Consider the following 17,785-nt stretch of genomic DNA (forward strand, 5'->3'; position numbering starts at 1 on the left):
TGTATTAGACTCGGCTAAGCATTACAGTCAGTGTTGGATGTATATTTTGTGTATATTCGTAGATATTGTACTCTCAAATTGCAAATGGAGACGTGGGTACTCTATCTTTCTTATCTTCATTTTTAAGTGCTTTGGTTTTGTTGTATTGCAAACAGTTGCTGGGGTGCATCCACAGTCTCGTTGTACTTGTACAATGACAATAAAGTTCTTCTAATTCTAATTCTAAAAAAATAGGAGCCACTTGCAAGTGCCTGAATTTTGATCACATGGCCATGGGGACATTGACCTATAGCCATTTTTTTACACTTATGATCATTGAATCATAAGTATAAAAAATGGCTATAAATCTTTTTTTTTCAGTGACTTGCAACTTTGAATGGTTACTAAATGAAGTCTTGTAAGTTGAGGACAACCTGTTCAAGCATGTAAACTCCATGTAAACTAGAATCCAGTAGTTGTGGCCTGAGGTTATGAAGACATCTCTGCAGAGACATCACCAGTATGCCAGGAACAGGGGAAGTTGATATCTACATATTGAGATTACACACGGGTATTGCACGAAGAGCAAAGTAGTTGCGTTAGTGAGGTGTTTATGATATAATTGTAAGGAAGAATAATTTACTCTTGCTTTGAGTTTTTGAAATAAACGCATGAATTTAATTTTATTATTTCTAAAAATAGAGTAAGAAGAAATCATTATTGCTTAAACAAGAAAATACTTCTAAAGGATTTAAAATCTGAAGAAAGCAGGTATATTTGAATTTCAGGTGATATAAGCAGGGACAGAGCTTTAAAATAATAAAGCAATGATCTTGGATTTGAATAGATTTGCACTTGGATTTGACAAGAAAGGTTTGTAAACCAATGAAATGGAAAGCATGTGTTTGAAATGTATAGTAACAAGCAAGTCGGTGGTATGAAAACAAAAGGTTAAACATTCATTTTAAAAGTCTGTGGCTTCTCAACAACAAAAATTCATTTTGTCATTTTGTTTGCAAAGTTTGTAAATATTTAACTTACAGGCACCTTTCTTCCTCTCCACGCTGTTTGATTCGTGATAAGGAAAGGCTGACCTCAGGAACAGATTTTTGAAAAATAACTTAATGTATTGACAGAGTAAGCAGCAATCTCTTAATTATAGCTAATGCCTCTCTGCTGGTAGCCTGAGGGAAATCTATGTTGTTTATATGATCTTCCCCAATCTGGTGCCCTCTAGAGACTGGGCTTAACCAATATTAACAGGATGGATGCTGTACTTGATCATATTGGGAGGGTTCAAAATTTGCTCAGGCTGATTTAAATGGTTAGCAATAGATTAGGTCAGTTAAGCTAGATTGAAAATTCCAACTTCCAACCAAGAATAAAGGATGAGAGATAATCCCCATAACAGTATGATACACACAGTGAAACACAAACCTGTACTTACATTCAAATTTAATATTCTGAGAAATGCTGCAGAAATGTTTCTATGCAGTATTTTCCAGAGAAGCATCAAAGCACCTCATGATATGTCATGAGCTTCCATTTGTATGACTTTTTAGTGACTTCACATCAAGCTCTTACATAAGAACATGAAAATGTTAAATAGTTTTGGCCATACCTTTGAAGACTTGCACAAGTTTTTATGGTGTATATATTTCTGGCATAAAGGCCAAAGTGGTCCCAGAAGTGGTAGAAGAAGTCAGGATTGTGACTCCTTTTCCCCAATAAATTTTTAATTGTATTCACAAAGTTAAAATACAAACTCCAAAAAATAGGGGGGAAAAATACAAGAAAAAAGCTAAGTTAAGCAAGTCATGATAGGAGTGTTCCAAAATTTGAGAGACTGCCACAGAGAAGTGTGGGTCAACCTATTTTCCAAAGAACCAGAAGGCAAGAGAAAAAACAATGGATGGAAACTAATCAAGGAGAGAACCAACTTAGAACTAAGGAGAAATTTCCTGACAGTTAGAACAATTATTCAGTGGAACAGCTTGCCTTCAGAAGTTGTGGGCGCTCCATCACTGGAGGATTTTAAGAAGAGACTCTAAGCCATTTATCTGAAATGGGATAGGGTCTCCTGCTTGAGCAGCGGGTTGGACTAGATGACTTCCAAGGTCCCTTCCATCTCTGTTATTCTGTGTTCTAAGACAAAAAAATGCATTAGAATGTACACATAGATTATCCTCTACATTGAATACTTATATTTCAACAATAATAGTCCAGCTCCCCTCCTTATGAAACAGGCCCACAGTTTATGAACTACAACCCTGTTTACCCAACCAATTTGACCTGGGATCTCTCTACTATATTAAAAAGACTATGACTCCTAATCTGGGAGAGTGGTTCTAATAGATCCAAGGAACAACTTCTGATCTCTCTGTCCAGAGGAGTGCTGTGTCAGGAACAGCTGTGTTAGGAACAGCTATATGCATGCTGGAAAGTTTAAAATGCCCAATTTTAAATAGTTTAATTACAAAATAGCTTAGACACAACAACAAATATTTTCCTTTGAACTGCAGTTTTCCGTTATTTTATTTTATTTCTGTTAGTTTTCCGTTATTTTTTCCAGTTTAGAATTAAGTGTGTATAGAGAACTTTTTGGCTTCTGCAAAATGTTTGTAAAATTATATAATGTGCCCTGTATCTTCACTAGAAATCTTTAATGTGCTTATGTAAACTTAGATATAAAAGCAATAAAGCACTCTTTTAAGATAATATCAAATGCATGTGTGGTGATTTATGCATTCCAGTTTCATTTGAATCTAGTGCTTGGACCTTTCCATTGGTTTTTTTTTTCAGCACTACTTTTTCAAAGAAAGCTGGCATATGGAGCAAAAAAGGTTTTGAGCTCTTCAAATAATCTACTGTAAACCTGTAACAATGGAACAATGCAATACTTAAGCAAGTTGAGAATATGAATAGTGAAGGAAGGCTTATTAGGAAAAATTATTATTACATGCTGGGAAGAGGCTGTTTGACAAGATGTCCAAAAATCTAATACACAAGGTTTTCTAGACTGAATGCAGTCTATTACATTCAAAAGAAATGGTTTCCCTATATACTGTAGCGTGCAAAGCATATTAGTGTGAATGAAGTACCTCCCAGTCTTAAGGCAACCATATTGTTTGGAAGGATTGTAAGGTTACTTCAGATGTTTCCATGAGTGTCTATGCATGTGTCACTAATCTTAGTGAAAATGTTTTCGGTGCATACATATAGATACAATCAGAATAATATTCAAAGCAGCCCCGCAAACCGACCACAAGATTTGAGTGCTTCAACACTTTGGAATGTGATGGTTCATTTGTATTAATGTAGTTTGTAAAAAAAAAGTCTTATAAAGATTTAACAGCCTGGGTAAATATTGTATTAAGCCCTATGTCATTTTAATCGTGGTTTAATTTTTTTTTAAACGGATGAGTTTATGCAATCTGTTGAATAAAAAATGAATAAAATATATAAACAAACTATTTTTGAACACAGCCATTGAATGCTGTGTATTTTACAGGTAAGTGAACATAAGTTTCACCCTTTCTGTTTATATTAGCTTAGAGATATTTCTAGCATGTTTCGTCCCCTCAATTTTCTAGTTTAACTAAAGCTAAGCACAAGACAGACAAAACTGTCTGGTACTCCAAGTAGTTAAATAATTATAAGCAACTTTTTCTTAAAACTATCATTCCCAAATCACAATTTATGAGTAAAAATGCATGGTTATAAGAAAATTGGAAATAAATTAATTTCTTTTTAGCAATAAAAGTTTTTGCAAGTAAATTTTCAGTTCAACATAGAGAAACTTATTCTTTCTATATTATATTACCAGGACTGAAGTTATGCTTGATATGTGCATCTTATTTGAACTTTGATTTCTCATGTCAGAATTTCTATACTTCAGTTTTCTATGCTAAAGATAGAGTCAGTCAAGTCAAGCAAGTATACTTGTGGCAAGAAAATTATGTTATAATAAAATATATTTTCTTCCTAAAGAATATGCAATGTATAAACAAAAAAATATACTTATGGAGGAATAATATTGAACTCCGGGTCCTTTTAATTAAACACAGCACAGGATCACCTTTATTACAAAAGGTGGATTACTTTATTTGTTTATTTATTTATCCCACTTTTATTTTAGGCAGTGAACCTGTAATATTCCTCTTATCCATCAAGAGAATAAATCTCTTGTTGATTTATACAAAGATAGATGACATGTTTTGCATGATATATTTGAATGTTTGTTACCTTTTGAAAAGGTATGTGTTTTGAACTTCAGAAAGGTTAATTGAGGTATAATTATTCTTAACTTAATTTGAGAAGAGCAGAATATAGTATACTCCACATCACAATTAGGTAAAAGATTCAGTTGAAATCTTTTGGTCAAGTACATGAGATTTTTGTTCATTTCTAATTTTGCCTTTCATGCAAAACCAATTTTAAAGAAAATTTGAGTTGGCATTTGTTTATTTATCCCACCTTCGTTATTATGTTTTATAAATAAGGCAAAGAACAATATCGTAATAATGTATTAGGATAATGTAATAAGGTATAATAAGATGTTTGTGTATACTAGTAATGGTGAACCTTTTGGGCTCAGTGTGTCAAACATTCAGAAAATGCCTGACTTTGTTCGCATATTACAAACTCACATACACAAAGAGTGGGGGGAGTGTGTCTCTGGACCTCCTCTCCAGAGAGGATCTCCTATGGGATTTGCACCTGACAGCTCTGCTCTTGTGAGGGCTCTGGAACTTCAAAAATCACCAACTTGCATGATTGTTAAAGACCTTGGAAACACATGAGTGTGAAACAATGCATATCATAAATACACCATCCCTCGTGTGTGCTATTGGAAGGCAAGGGAGAATGTAGTACAGGTAGTCCTAGACTGACAACCCCAATTGAACCCCAATTTTTCATTGCTAAACAAGGTAGTTGTTAAGTGAGATTTGCCCCATTTTACAACCTTTCTGCCACAACTGTTAAGTGAATCATTGCTGTTAAGTTAGTAACATGGTTGTTAAGTAAATCTGGCTTCCTGATTGACTTTGCTTGTCAGAAGTTCACACAAGGTGATCACATGACCCTTGGGACTCTGCAACCATCATAAATATATATGCCAGTTGCCAAGGGTCCAAATTCTGGTAACATTGGGATGCTGCAATGGTCGTAAGTGTGAAAAATGATAATTTTTTTCAGTAATTTTGTAACTTGTAACTTCAAGCAGTGTTGTCATAAATCAAGGATTACTTACCGTGTTTCCCTGAAAATAAGACCCACCCCAAAAACAAGCCCTGATTATTGGGGATGGGTCTAATATAAGTCCTCCCCCAAAAATAAGCCAGCAGGATGAGCATGACCCACCAGCCCCTTGGCACAGTGCAGATATGGTAAATTCGAGTGTGGAGGCATAGGCAGAGGAGGGGACAGGCAATCCAGACATGTGACTGCCTGGCTCATGGGAGGCTTGTGAGAGGCCTGCGCAGCAACACTGGCAGCAGGTGGAGACATGGGGGAGCGGGGAGGCAGGTGATCCCGATGCCCCATGCGGGCTCCTGCCCGGCATGGCCACAGGCAAGCCGAGAGATGGTGAGATGGAGCAGGCAGTGCATTGAGCTAATCACTCAGTTTCAAAGTGTTGCATTTGCAAGCAGACAAAGCTTCGAGTCTCATTTCTCTGTCCAGGAGAAAAGTGTTTGGGTGCTTGGAAATGGAGCTGACAAGCACTTTGCCTGACTGAGTCACTAGGCCTCCTGCTCCAGCGCTGCACTGGTGCCGGAAGAAGTAAGCTGGTGGCCACGTGGGCTCCGGCTGCACATGGCTACTGGTGCTGCTGCCGCGAGGTAATTGTCAGGACCACAGGACCCTGAGATAAGCCGGTGTGCACGTTGGGCAGCTCCACCCCCCACTTCATGGCAGTGGCCATCAAAAACATGAAGACACCCCCCAAAATAAGCTGTAGTGCTTATTTCAGGGCCCAAAAGAAAATAACACCAGGTCTGGTTTTTGGGGACAAGGTATATAAACTAGATCTGTCAACATTGCATAATTCTTTTATTGAAGGTCTGTCATAAACTTGGAAATTATATAGAAGAAAATTATGTGAAATTAAGAGCAGATTTATTCAGTTTATATGGCCTTGGTATACTTTCATTTTTAGCAGTCATATCATCCCATAATCTTGAAGATGAAAATACTAATATTTTTATTCTCAGTTGAAGAATAAAATCAGTAGTTTAAATAAGGGATGGCCATCTTGTGGACTGCATAAGTTTCCAAGGGTCTCCCTTGCTCAAGGAGTTGGATTTTTTGTTTTGTTTTACAGTCCCCCAGTTTCCTGTGGAAGGAATCTGGCAGAAAGATATCAGAATGTAGTGGCATAATTTTAATAAGTAATAATGTACAATAAGTGCATTAAATTATTTAATTAATTTAATAAATTAAATTATTGTCTTGGCGTGTGATGAGTTAAGTATTGCTGTGTCCTCCCTCTTGCAGTGCCTGGAGGCTGTAGGGGCTAGATGGGGAGCAACGGGTTGAAACTAAACCCTTGCAAGACTGAGTGGCTCTGGGTTTGTGTTTGATGGCTCAGGAAGAAGGTTTTCCTGGACTCACGACTCCTGTATGAACAGCAGATGGCAGTCGTTACCAGGAGGGCCTTTGCACAACTGCGGGTTGTGCACCAGTTATGCCCTTTCCTGGATCAACAGTCCCTACTCACTCATGCCCCCCTGGTCACTTCCTGTCTTGATTATTGCAATGCGCCTTACATGGGGCTTCCCCTGAAGAGCATCCAGAAGCTCTAGTTGGTGTAAAATGCAGGGGCCTGCATGGTTTTGTGCAGACCCCGGTGCGCACATGGGTCGTCTCTCCTGCAGGAGCTGCATTGGTTGCCGATTTGCTTCTGGGTGCAGTTCAAGGTGCTGGTTGTCACCTTTAAAGCCCTTCATGGCTTGGGTCCAGGTTATCTGAAGGAACATCTCTTGCCAGTCACTTCTACCCAACCCATTAGATTGAGAAGGCAGGGAATGTTGCGGGTCCCACCCATGAGGAAGATACAACTGGCGGGACCCAGAAGAAAGGTCTTCTCCATGGTAGCTTACTCTCTCTAGAATATCATTCCCCCAGAGATTAGAATGGCCCCTACTCTAGCACTCTTCCGAAAGGCACTGAAGACCTGGTTTTGCCAGCAGGCCTGGGGAACCCAGAGAGGAATGGAGCCCATCAAATGGCTAGTGTGATCTGCTGTCATCGGGGCAGGGGGTGGGAGTTGGTTTTTGTTTTTGATTTATTTTTTGTTTTGTTTTTTTGTTTTCCCAAATTTTGTTCTATTGTACTTTACTAATTTATTTGATTCTTTTTGTTAGTTTTTATTGTTTTTTATTTTTATTTTTTGTTTTAAATATGGTTTTACATTGTGTAAGCTGCCTCGAGTCACCATGGGCGAATAGGCGGCAATATAAATTAAATAAATAAATAAAATTCAGTAGGCTTAACACACTTTTTTGTTCAACTCTATTGTTGTGGCCCGCCAACACTCAGCAGAGCTGGTGGCATACTCGGGAAATGAGGAGGCTGGGGAGGAACATGGGCCAGTCCTGGAGTCTGGGAAGGCTCTGATGAGTGCTCTGTGTTGGATGCAGCGATGGGGCAAGGGCCATCCGACAGTTATCAGCTGCCTTCAGAGTTGGAGATCAGTGGGGCAGAAGAACAGCTGGAGCCTGTTCCCAATGTGCACATGCGCAGAGCCATCAGGAGAAGGGAATAGTTAAGGAACAAGGCACAGTTGGACAGTGAAGGGCCTCTCCCATAGGGAATGAAGAGGAGTGAAAGGGGAGTGGTGTTTGCAGGAGACAATTAGTGTGAAGATCTGTTTATCTGAGTTCGTGACTCACAGAGACTCCTTGCCAAGTATTTCCTTGTACAGTGTGGCACTTGGAAGCTATCGGCCTGGCAGCTCTCCAAGCCTGATAAGGTCTGTCGTTGCAATTCACCCTTGAAAGACTGTTTGCCAGGATTTTGCTGGATATGAATGATAGGCTTTCAAATTGGCCTAATAAAAAGGGGTTTTGTCGGGACAAGGAGTCTGTTTCGTGATTTTGTGAAGCCTAGGTCAGAACATCTATATCAGTGGTAGTCAACCTGGTCCCTACCGCCCACTAGTGGGCGTTCCAGCTTTCATGGTGGGCAGTAAGGGTTTTGTCCCCTACTTTATAAATCACCATTACTGTGGAACCAGTGGGCGGTTAGAGAAAACTTTACTAATAACAGAGATACAAAAGTAGGCGGTAGGTATAAAAAGGTTGACTACCCCTGATCTATATGAACTAGCTCAATACCCATGCTTTGCTATGAAAGTATGTGGTCGGGCTTAGTTTTGGGGGAGGAAAATAAGGGAGAAAAAAATCTTCCTCTGCCTGTCAGCATCCATCGGTATTCATCTGGCTAGAGTCCTGTCAGTGTGTGAGAGAGTTGAGGGGTGTTTGGAAACTCAAACAGTATTTGCTGTGTGAGCAAGAAGGAGACAGCAAGGAGCCTGGTTGTGGCTTAGCTCAACTGTTCTGTAGTAAAGCTGCTGCTGTGAATCTAAAACTGAAACTCCTCTACTCTGCTTGTGTTTTGCATTTGGAAGAGATTTCTTTTCAGGTGGGGAGGGGGAGTAGAACTCCTTAGCATCAGAGCATGTTAATAATAATATACAAAATACTAATGCTCTGGTGGTCATTTCGAAATATCCTTAGTGAGCACCAAGAAGCCAAGAGGAACATAGGTGCCAAATTTCAAGTTTGTAGGCTTTACGTTTCTGGAGATTTTGTGATGATGTATGAGTGGTATTTCACATATATATATATATATAGATTTAAGCAGGGTTTTTTTCCCTGTGATTGTTGATCTTGATATCCAGAAGTTTAAAAAACACATAGTCAGTTGATAAATAATCTGTATATGAATGTATAAAGTCAGAAAAATTAATTTTACCTGTGTGCAATAATAAAAAATGTTTGAGTCTCTATTTTCAAAATAAGCACCAATCGAAATGTCACTCCCAGTGAAAATGTATGAATAAGTTTCATTGAAAAATATATGTGAGGAGATAAGAAACATTTAACTACGTTGTTATTCTTTATGATTATACTTCATTCAGTAATTCAGTTATGAAGTAATAAAGGTGCCTAGATAAATTCATCTGTTAGAACTGGGGATAAGTGGACGGCAATTCTTGTCTAAATGGGTTTCACTGTTCTGACCTTTAGTGTGTTGAGATATATGAACACCGACCATTTCTGAAATTGATTTGCTCTCCTATTTCCAAAATATGTATGTGTTAAATTTCCAGAATAAGAACGTAAGAGCTTGGCTGGATCAGGGTCCATTTAGTCCAGCATCATGTTTTCAACAGTGGCCAGACAGATGCTTCCTGGAAATCCATGAGCAAGACATGAAGGTAAAAGTCTTACCTTTTGTGCTTGTTCTGGAGCTCTAGCTGTCATTTCTTAATGCAGATTCTATGCCAGCCCAGAATATTAAAGCTGGATGCTTTTATTAGTGGAATTTCCACTCTGTGTGAATATAATTTACTATTAGTTCTTGAAATAGCTTGCTTTGCCATGAAATAAATCCTGACTTCATGTTGGAAGTATGAAAATGTACATTTCAAGAAGTTACTGAAGCCACTTAACTCATTCCATCTATTCTTCTAGCATTGCTTTTTATTGTCTTGTTTAAAATATCCTTGCTAATTCTAGCACTTTCTTGCTAGAATTGCCCCCTTTCCCCCAAATCACGCTTCTTAGTTTTCCTTGTTATATTTGAATCCAGGTTAAGATTACTGTGAGTGAGCTTTGTAAGTTAAAGTTGTGCTTTGGTTTAGTTATTGAACTTGATTTTGATTTTTTATGAGATATTGGTGATGTTGGAACCCTTACTAGGATTGTGAGGTGTGATTAATAGTATAAAAAAGCAATAAAAATTTTACTATTACAATTAGAGACAATATAATAGCACAGTTTTGTTCAGGAGTAGTTGTATTAAATGAGCAGTTTTAATTTATTCATCAATTATTATGTTTAATGAACAGATACATAAAATTAAATATATTCATAAAATACAGAACTATTTATACATTTTTTGAATAATCAAGAATCTTATGTATATATACAATAAATGTGTTTTAAAATCTTATAGTGTTGCACTTATATTTTAAAACCTAAGTAATATTCCAGAAAAAAGTTCTGGATTTAACAATTAACTGGCCAGCCTTTCCTTACATTTAAAGAAAACCTTTTGAGAAAACTCATAAGTGCTTGGAGAGTAAAGACCTTAAGCAGGGGTGGGATTAAAAAAAAAAAACAGCAATTGGTTCACTGCCCAGTTGCTGGGTGGGCGTGGGCATGGCCTACCGGAACTTCTGGGAGGGCCATTTTTTGCCTTCCCAAGGGTCCAGAGGCTTCCCTCGGGCCTCTGGGACTGTGAAAACAGACTCCCCTGGGCTCTGGAGTCCCTCCAGAAGCTGGAAATAGGCCCATTTCCGGACTTCCAGAAGGCCCATTTTCCCCCTCCCAGAGCCTCAGCGCGGACCCTGCACTTACCTGTATCAAAAATGGGCCACGTGGAGATTCCTGGGAGGGGAGGGGAGGGGCAGGGTGGGCGTAGCCAACCGGTGAGTTCAAAAACCAGTTTGGCGAACCAGAGGCAAATTTAACATCCAGTTTGCCTAAACCGGTCCGAACCGGTAGAAAACCATCCCTGACCTTAAGCAGCATAAAACTATTGGGGAGTACAGAATTGTCATAGAAATGTCTTTTATATAAATAAATCTATCTGTTTGGCAATTAAACTGCTTTCAAGTCCAGTTTTCTACAAAATTTTGATTTAAAAAATGTGAAATCTGATTCTCTATATCTGTGGGGCCAAGTCATTAATTTATTCAACAAAAACTAGAGGCACGCTTATTTTTTATGCGGTACAAATATCTACTGTAAGACACCAAAAATAATGAAGTGAATTATTATTGTTTTAAAAAGTCAATAAAGTTTGCATAATCCAGAAAATTCAGAGGCTTCCTTCCTTGGACATTTTTATTGGATTTCTTGGATATATTGTGAGATGTCAAATAGTATATACATTTCTTTATTGAACTTCTACAGGGATTGAAAGACAAAGGGACAAACATTAAAACCTTTTATATTCTAATTGTGGCATGCTATGGCCACCTATATGTGCTTTTAAGAAGCACCTGAAACTATTAATGAGTATTGTTATAATTCCACTAGACTTCCTAGTATTTTCCTGTCAACTATGATATGAATTAATTTCATAAAAATAGGTATTTCCAAAAATGGAAATTCCTGAAAACAAAATAGCATGCCATGTTTCTGACCATCCTCCAAGAAATCCACTTTAGTTTTGTCTTGCTCCTGGATCAGAAGAGGGAAGAAATATTAGAATTATGCTGTGAATAGCTAACTAGTCAAAAAAATTGAAGCCATTTTTTGGCAATTTGAATTTATTTAGCCATAGAATTATTGTTCAAACTATAAACTCAACCTTTTTTTCTTTTTCCCCCTCAGTGTGCAAAGATCCACCATACAAAGTTGAAGAATCTGGGTATGCTGGGTTTATTTTGCCAATAGAGGTTTACTTTAAAAACAAGGTACGTAATGCTGTTCTTTCAATTTCTCTATACATACATATTAAGTTCTTTAGATTTCTTCTTTAAATTTCCCTTTCAATGATTTCCTAAATGTCAGTGTAAAATCTGCTGATAAAATTTCATTTGCCATAGATTTCATAAACCCTTTTCAATCCTTGAAATATGCCTGGAAAATCCACATGAAGTGTCTGCCGATGGAATGGCATCAATCCAAGAAGTAGATTTTGTATCTCCCTTGCAGCCTGTTGCTATTCTTTCAAAAGATATAGTGAGTTGTAAGATGCTGCCTAACAGATATTCAAGAACAGATGGAGACGTTTTGTTGTTTAAAAATCCACTAATGCAACATTAGATGCTATCCAATAGATAAGGAAATTTAATTCATTATGGATACTGTTTCTGTCTTAATGGGAGTGATTAACTTTCATAATACATTTTGAATATTGATAGAAATTTATAATTTAATAAAATTATCATATAGATGACTTCAAATCTTTATCACACTGCTTTTTAAAAGATGATAATTTAATTATTACAGTTAACTTATCTCTGTTAAAGTTGCTTTGAATAAATGTTTTAAGTTCTTAACTGTTATTTCAGAAGAAGAAAAAATACCTGCTTATTTTGTGGCAATAAACCAAGAGATACACAGAAACATACATACCTAAGACAGCTAGTTGGGACATTAATTTAGTTAGCTTCATTAATCTCATTTTTATACAGGGTATTCTAAATTTATGTAAGATACAATCAATGTAAAAGCTGATTTTGGTTATTTTCAATAGGGTATTGAATGTTTACCCTTTATATTTAATGAAATCATTTATTATAGGAGCTTACTTAACTTTTCCCTTCTTTTGAAAGGAAAGTTCTGACTTCTATTTCCCTTCTTTTGAAAGGAAAGTTCTGACTTCCAGGAGATAAAAGTTTAGAGTGGTCGGTATGGCCTGGGGAATCCGCTTGCAGGCCCTAAGACTCTTTAAAAGGTTCCATGAAATCAATGAATATTTTTAAAATTCTCTAATTTAACTTGTGTTACAGTAAATAGTGATAGATGTAATCTGCAGTGAGAAGCGTAAATAGTTTTCTAATTTTAATTGATTCCTACTTGCCTACTTTAGGACTGTTAAACACATATCACAATTCTTTATAAGTCCTTTTGATTTCAGGAAGGGTTCTTTAAGGCTGTATAGAGGTCTGTAATGGAAAAGAGGGAAAAGCAAAGTCAAACTGCCTTCCGCACATGTGATGTTGGGTTTCCTTTATTCTGAAATGGAAAATGAATTTGTAAGATGAGAGGTGGAGATTATATTTTGGAAGAATAAGACAGTTAAATAATGCTTTGTTAAGGAAGGAGGCTGCTCTTTGTGGTATTTAAAACATAAAATGTAAAAATAGTACAGTTTAGAGGAAATTAAGGATTTGAAGTTATATCTACCATCTGTTGTTTTAGCCAAGCTACTACATTTTACCCTAAATAAATTTCATTCACTGGAAAATAATGAATATCACTGGGAATAAAAGTGAGTTTATTTTTTTAATTCAATTCTACTATTTTTAAAATAAGCTTTTTAATGTAGTGTTGTGACTTTTAATATTCCATTAGATGAAGTAGAATCAAATCATATACAGTAGCTATCCTTAAAATAATTGGCTTTGGTCAATAGATATTTTCTGATAAATCCAAATATTTTGAGTATCAAGAAATTTCTTAAAACACCCAAATGCCTGACTTTCAGGATAGGAATATTATTTTTTTCCAAGAGACTGGAATATATTTTCTTCTTTTATAAATAGAATGGAAAGAATTACTTTTGACAAACACAGTCTAAATTCCCACTATATCTATATAAACATTAAATGGCAATATATTACTCTTATAAATCTTTCAGTACCACTTACTAGAAAATGAGAGTGGGAAACTGAGCTCTTATGGCAAGCTTATGCTTCCTATGAGGCTTTTGGCTGACTGTTGAAATAAGAAAATACTAGACTGCATGAAACCTAGTTCTGATTCATTATGTAATCCTGGTCCACACTTAATTATTTTACCATTTAACAAAGCTGTTGGCCATTCTGAACTGTACAGAACACTGATGGTTACAGAGGTGGTATTCAGCAGGTTCTGACCAGTTCTGGAGAACTGGTAGTGGAAATTTTGAGTAGTTCAGAGAACCGGCAAATACCACCTCTGACTGGAGATTTTACAGTATCCTTATCCTGCCACGCCCACCAAGCCATGCCCACAAAACCGGTAGTAAAAAAATTTGAATCCCACCACTGGATGGTTAGCTGTTACTTATGCCATGTACATAGACGTTCAGAACAGAGTAGTTTTGTAGAGTTTGCCCAATTGATTTCAAATATATTTTGTTCATGTTAGGTCCTATTCATGTTGATTTTTGTGTAGAAAAAATGAGTCCTTTTGCTTGTAACAAAAGGTTGAACTTAAAATATTCTATATTAAATTATATGTTACTCATACTTTAGATTTTGCTTGGAAAATAAGGTTGTTGTTTTTTTACTATCACTTTCAATTTATGTTACTTGGCAGTCTGAATTTAGCCAGTCTCAGGTATAAAAAAACCAAAATCCTGCTGAATATGAAATTGCTTCAGGATGAAGTCTTTGTACAGCAGTTATCCTCTTCTGGTTCTCTAGCGATTACTATGCTATATATACACAGCACAATAGTATTTTGATTTTTTTTCTTATTCTATAAACTGTATCATGGTTGTCCAACACATAAAGGTGGTCCTTTCCTGGAGAATTTGCTAAACAAATAGACTTTTTGTCAGGCAATAATAGAATAGCTGGTATAACAATTCATTTCCATCCTGAAACAGCTGAGATATAATTAAATTTTTTACAATATATGTAATAAAACCTTTCACAGACACAGAGGAAGCATTTTTACTGAGATGTTATGGTGGACATCAGTTTAAAGTCATTTAGGCACACAGTTTTGTATACCTTTCTTCTGGCTTTAACAGAGAATTAAACACAGTTTGATTTAAGGCTGCCATTTCGTACATAATTCAACCTTAATCTAGTGAAAATTACTTCTGAGCAAATATGTTTAAGCTCATGATGCAAATCAGTATTAAATATCTGGGCTCCAGTCAGCATTGCTGATTAAATTTTTACTATAGTAATTTACTACCAGATAATTTTTGTCTAATTTAAATCAAAATTTATTTTAAATTTTGTCTAATTTAGTTTAGGCACTGACTAATAGTTAATTCTGGCAAATCACTGTCTTTTAGCATTGATTCTTTGTTTTAAAATGGAGGAAATTGATTTTTATACAATTACTTTAAATTTGTATGTATAAATACTTCTATTTCACTCTTTAATTTACCTGTTTCCAACCCAAGACACTCAGATAATATTATCAAGCAGTAGTTGAAAGTATTTGTGCTGCTAGTAATAAAGGAAAAACAGCATTTGACCTGCTACACTATTATTAATTAGGACTTCTTGGTTGATCTTAATAGCTACAATAAGCTATAGAAAAAAAAATCTAAAACATTTTCAGGCCTTATAAATCATAATTAGCACCTTGATTTTTTATGGATAATCAGTGCCAACTTGGCAATACATGGATAATATGCTTGTGGTAGGCATCTGTACAATATGTAATCCTGTCAAAGTTTAATGCAATAATTCTACAGTGTAAAAGAGTGTGGAAGAAATGCTGTGTGAGTGAATTTTGGAAGTTTGATTTGATCAGATTCAAAATAATCTTTTCTTTCTCATTAATTTAAAAATCCTAATTTTTAGTGAGTCCCAGGTCATAACTCAATCTGGAAAGTCCTCAGCCCAAATGTCTATTCACTTTTTAAAAACCAATTACCACAATATTTTATGAGTAAATGAATGTAATCTATAGTTTTGGGATAAAAGCCAGCATGTCATATAGTGTCAGGGTTTTTTTTCCAGTTTTGTCTGACTCTGTTCTAACCTGTAGGAAGAACCGAAGAAAGTCCGCTTTGACTATGATCTGTTCCTGCATCTGGAAGGACACCCACCTGTAAACCATCTTCGCTGTGAAAAGCTTACTTTTAACAATCCAACAGAGGAGTTCAGAAGAAAGCTACTTAAAGCTGGCGGAGTGAGTTTATATAAAAACAAACAGCAAATCACGAAGTAGATTCTAAGCACAGTGAAAGTTGTTTCCCTTCCTCCATAACAAAATCTCTTAAGTTAAAAAGTAGTGGTTGGGTTTTTTTTTTTGCACAGATGGTCTTGATCACATAATATAGGTACCTCAGGTACAACATGAAGCCAATGACACCAAATAAAAGTGAAATAGTAGCAGAGATGCAGATACTATATATCAGGATAAAACCATACTGCAAAAAAGACTCCCTAAAGGAGCTCTGAAATGTAATTTTCAATGTTCAGGTGATTGAATACACATGTGAAAGAAAGTCTATCCCTTTATTAAGAACCTTTACAGGGAGTCAAGTTGAGAGTTAAATATGGAGTGCTTTAAAAGCATCTTCAAATTAATACTTCTTCCATTTTTCTTATGTTTAACCTATACAGTAATTGAAACAGCAAGGTTGGGTTTATGAAAACAGATTTACTTCTTTGAGGAAAAAAGAGGAATTTTTTGTTAAGAACTTCGAGGCTCATTCACTTCAGTGTACCAGATTCAGTGTTAATAATTGATATGTGTCTTCCCTCACTTCCAAACATCCTTTGAAAGATAACTTTATTGTACTGTTTGCTATGCTTAACAATATATTAAAGAATTTCCTCCAGTAGAGTAATTCTGGAGTGGGGTTAGCATCTTTTATTGAAAATTTCTCAAATTTGAAATGAAACTTACATTCTACCTTTAAACATTTGTGTAATAACTTAGATAGTAAAGCCCAATTTCTTCCTGTTAACATTGAACATTTGTTTAAAGTGTAATTTCATGTGAATTCATAGTTCTCAGTTCAATTTTTGAATGTAATTTGGTTTAATGAAGCATATAGGATATTTCATTCATATAAAATACATGACAACACACACAGATAGACCACAAAATTCATATTTTTGCACAGAATAATCTGCAATTAGGTCTACTTTCGTTATGGTGTCTACATGATTCATAGGGAAAAAAAAGAATAATAAGTACTGGCCAGCGAAGGCTAAATATTTCTCATTTAAATTCATAAATATATAAAGTAGTTTCAACCATATTTTACTATGCAAGTCAAAATCCGATTTGTAAATAAGCAAGATGACCGTACATAAGCAAGATGACTATAATTTGATCAATTACTTTATTTTGTTCCTGAGCATTCACAAAATAAACTTAGAATAAGCCATGAAACCACAAACAAATCTTAGAAACACACACATCCTATCCATATATCATGCTAAACTGAAACAGGCAAATCACATTATGCCTTTACATGGTACGTGTTCTCAGTAGTTTTTTTGTTTTACAAGCCAAAAAGAGCAGCAGTTTCTGGCTTGCCAAAAAATGATTATAAATCTTTAGAAAAGTTGTCTGCTCACCTCACATAATCATTGTTTTCCTGGTTGGAATCTAGTTATTTATACATGTCTGTGAATCACATTGATCAGGGTAAGGATAATCTGACCATGATCTCTGCGATCACTGGCTAGAATCTGGATGGTTGGGTGGGTATCTCTTTCTTCCATCATTGCTCCATTTGCATCCTTCCCAAAGCTGTGGGCTCGGTGAAAGAGGATGTCAAGATCATGAGGAAGAACAGACTCCTTGTTATTACTGTCAATCTATAAAGATACAGAAAAAAAGACCAAATAAAAAGCTGAGAAGAAAACAAACACAGATTAAGAAAAAAGAAAAAGATATATACTGAAATACATTATATAGTATGAAACAAAAAGCTCAAAGTTCATTCTTAAACAACAAATTAAATATTGACCGATATAGGATAAAGAAATATCTGTTTAACCTTGTAGGGGTGAAGAATTATTAAATTTGTTTATATTTGCTGTAATAAAGGTTGGAAAACTGTTACTTCCTTCTTCCTTCCTTCCCTCCCTCCCTTTTTCCTCCCCTTCCTTTTTTTCTTTCCTCAAATTTAGATAACCATATCACTCTTAGAATGACTCTGGGCAGTTTGTAGATAATTGTATTATACCTTATACTGTATTCTTTTTCTT

The 17,785-nt window shown here is 35.9% G+C and overlaps 1 protein-coding gene across 1 annotated transcript in view; it reads left to right on the top strand.

Annotated features, from left to right (window-relative positions):
• MLLT3 (MLLT3 super elongation complex subunit) overlaps window positions 1-17,785 on the top strand; it is a 139,782-nt gene that overhangs the window by 73,625 nt on the left and 48,372 nt on the right. The window contains exons 3-4 of the mRNA XM_026718354.2: window positions 11,550-11,632; window positions 15,603-15,746. Coding sequence (XP_026574139.2) covers window positions 11,550-11,632; window positions 15,603-15,746 — 227 coding nt within the window. The remainder of the gene's footprint in view (window positions 1-11,549; window positions 11,633-15,602; window positions 15,747-17,785) is intronic.

This window comes from Pseudonaja textilis, chromosome 2 (genome assembly GCF_049901715.1).
Source record: "Pseudonaja textilis isolate UNSWEBS1 chromosome 2, rPseTex1.2, whole genome shotgun sequence".
NCBI lineage: Eukaryota > Metazoa > Chordata > Lepidosauria > Squamata > Elapidae > Pseudonaja > Pseudonaja textilis.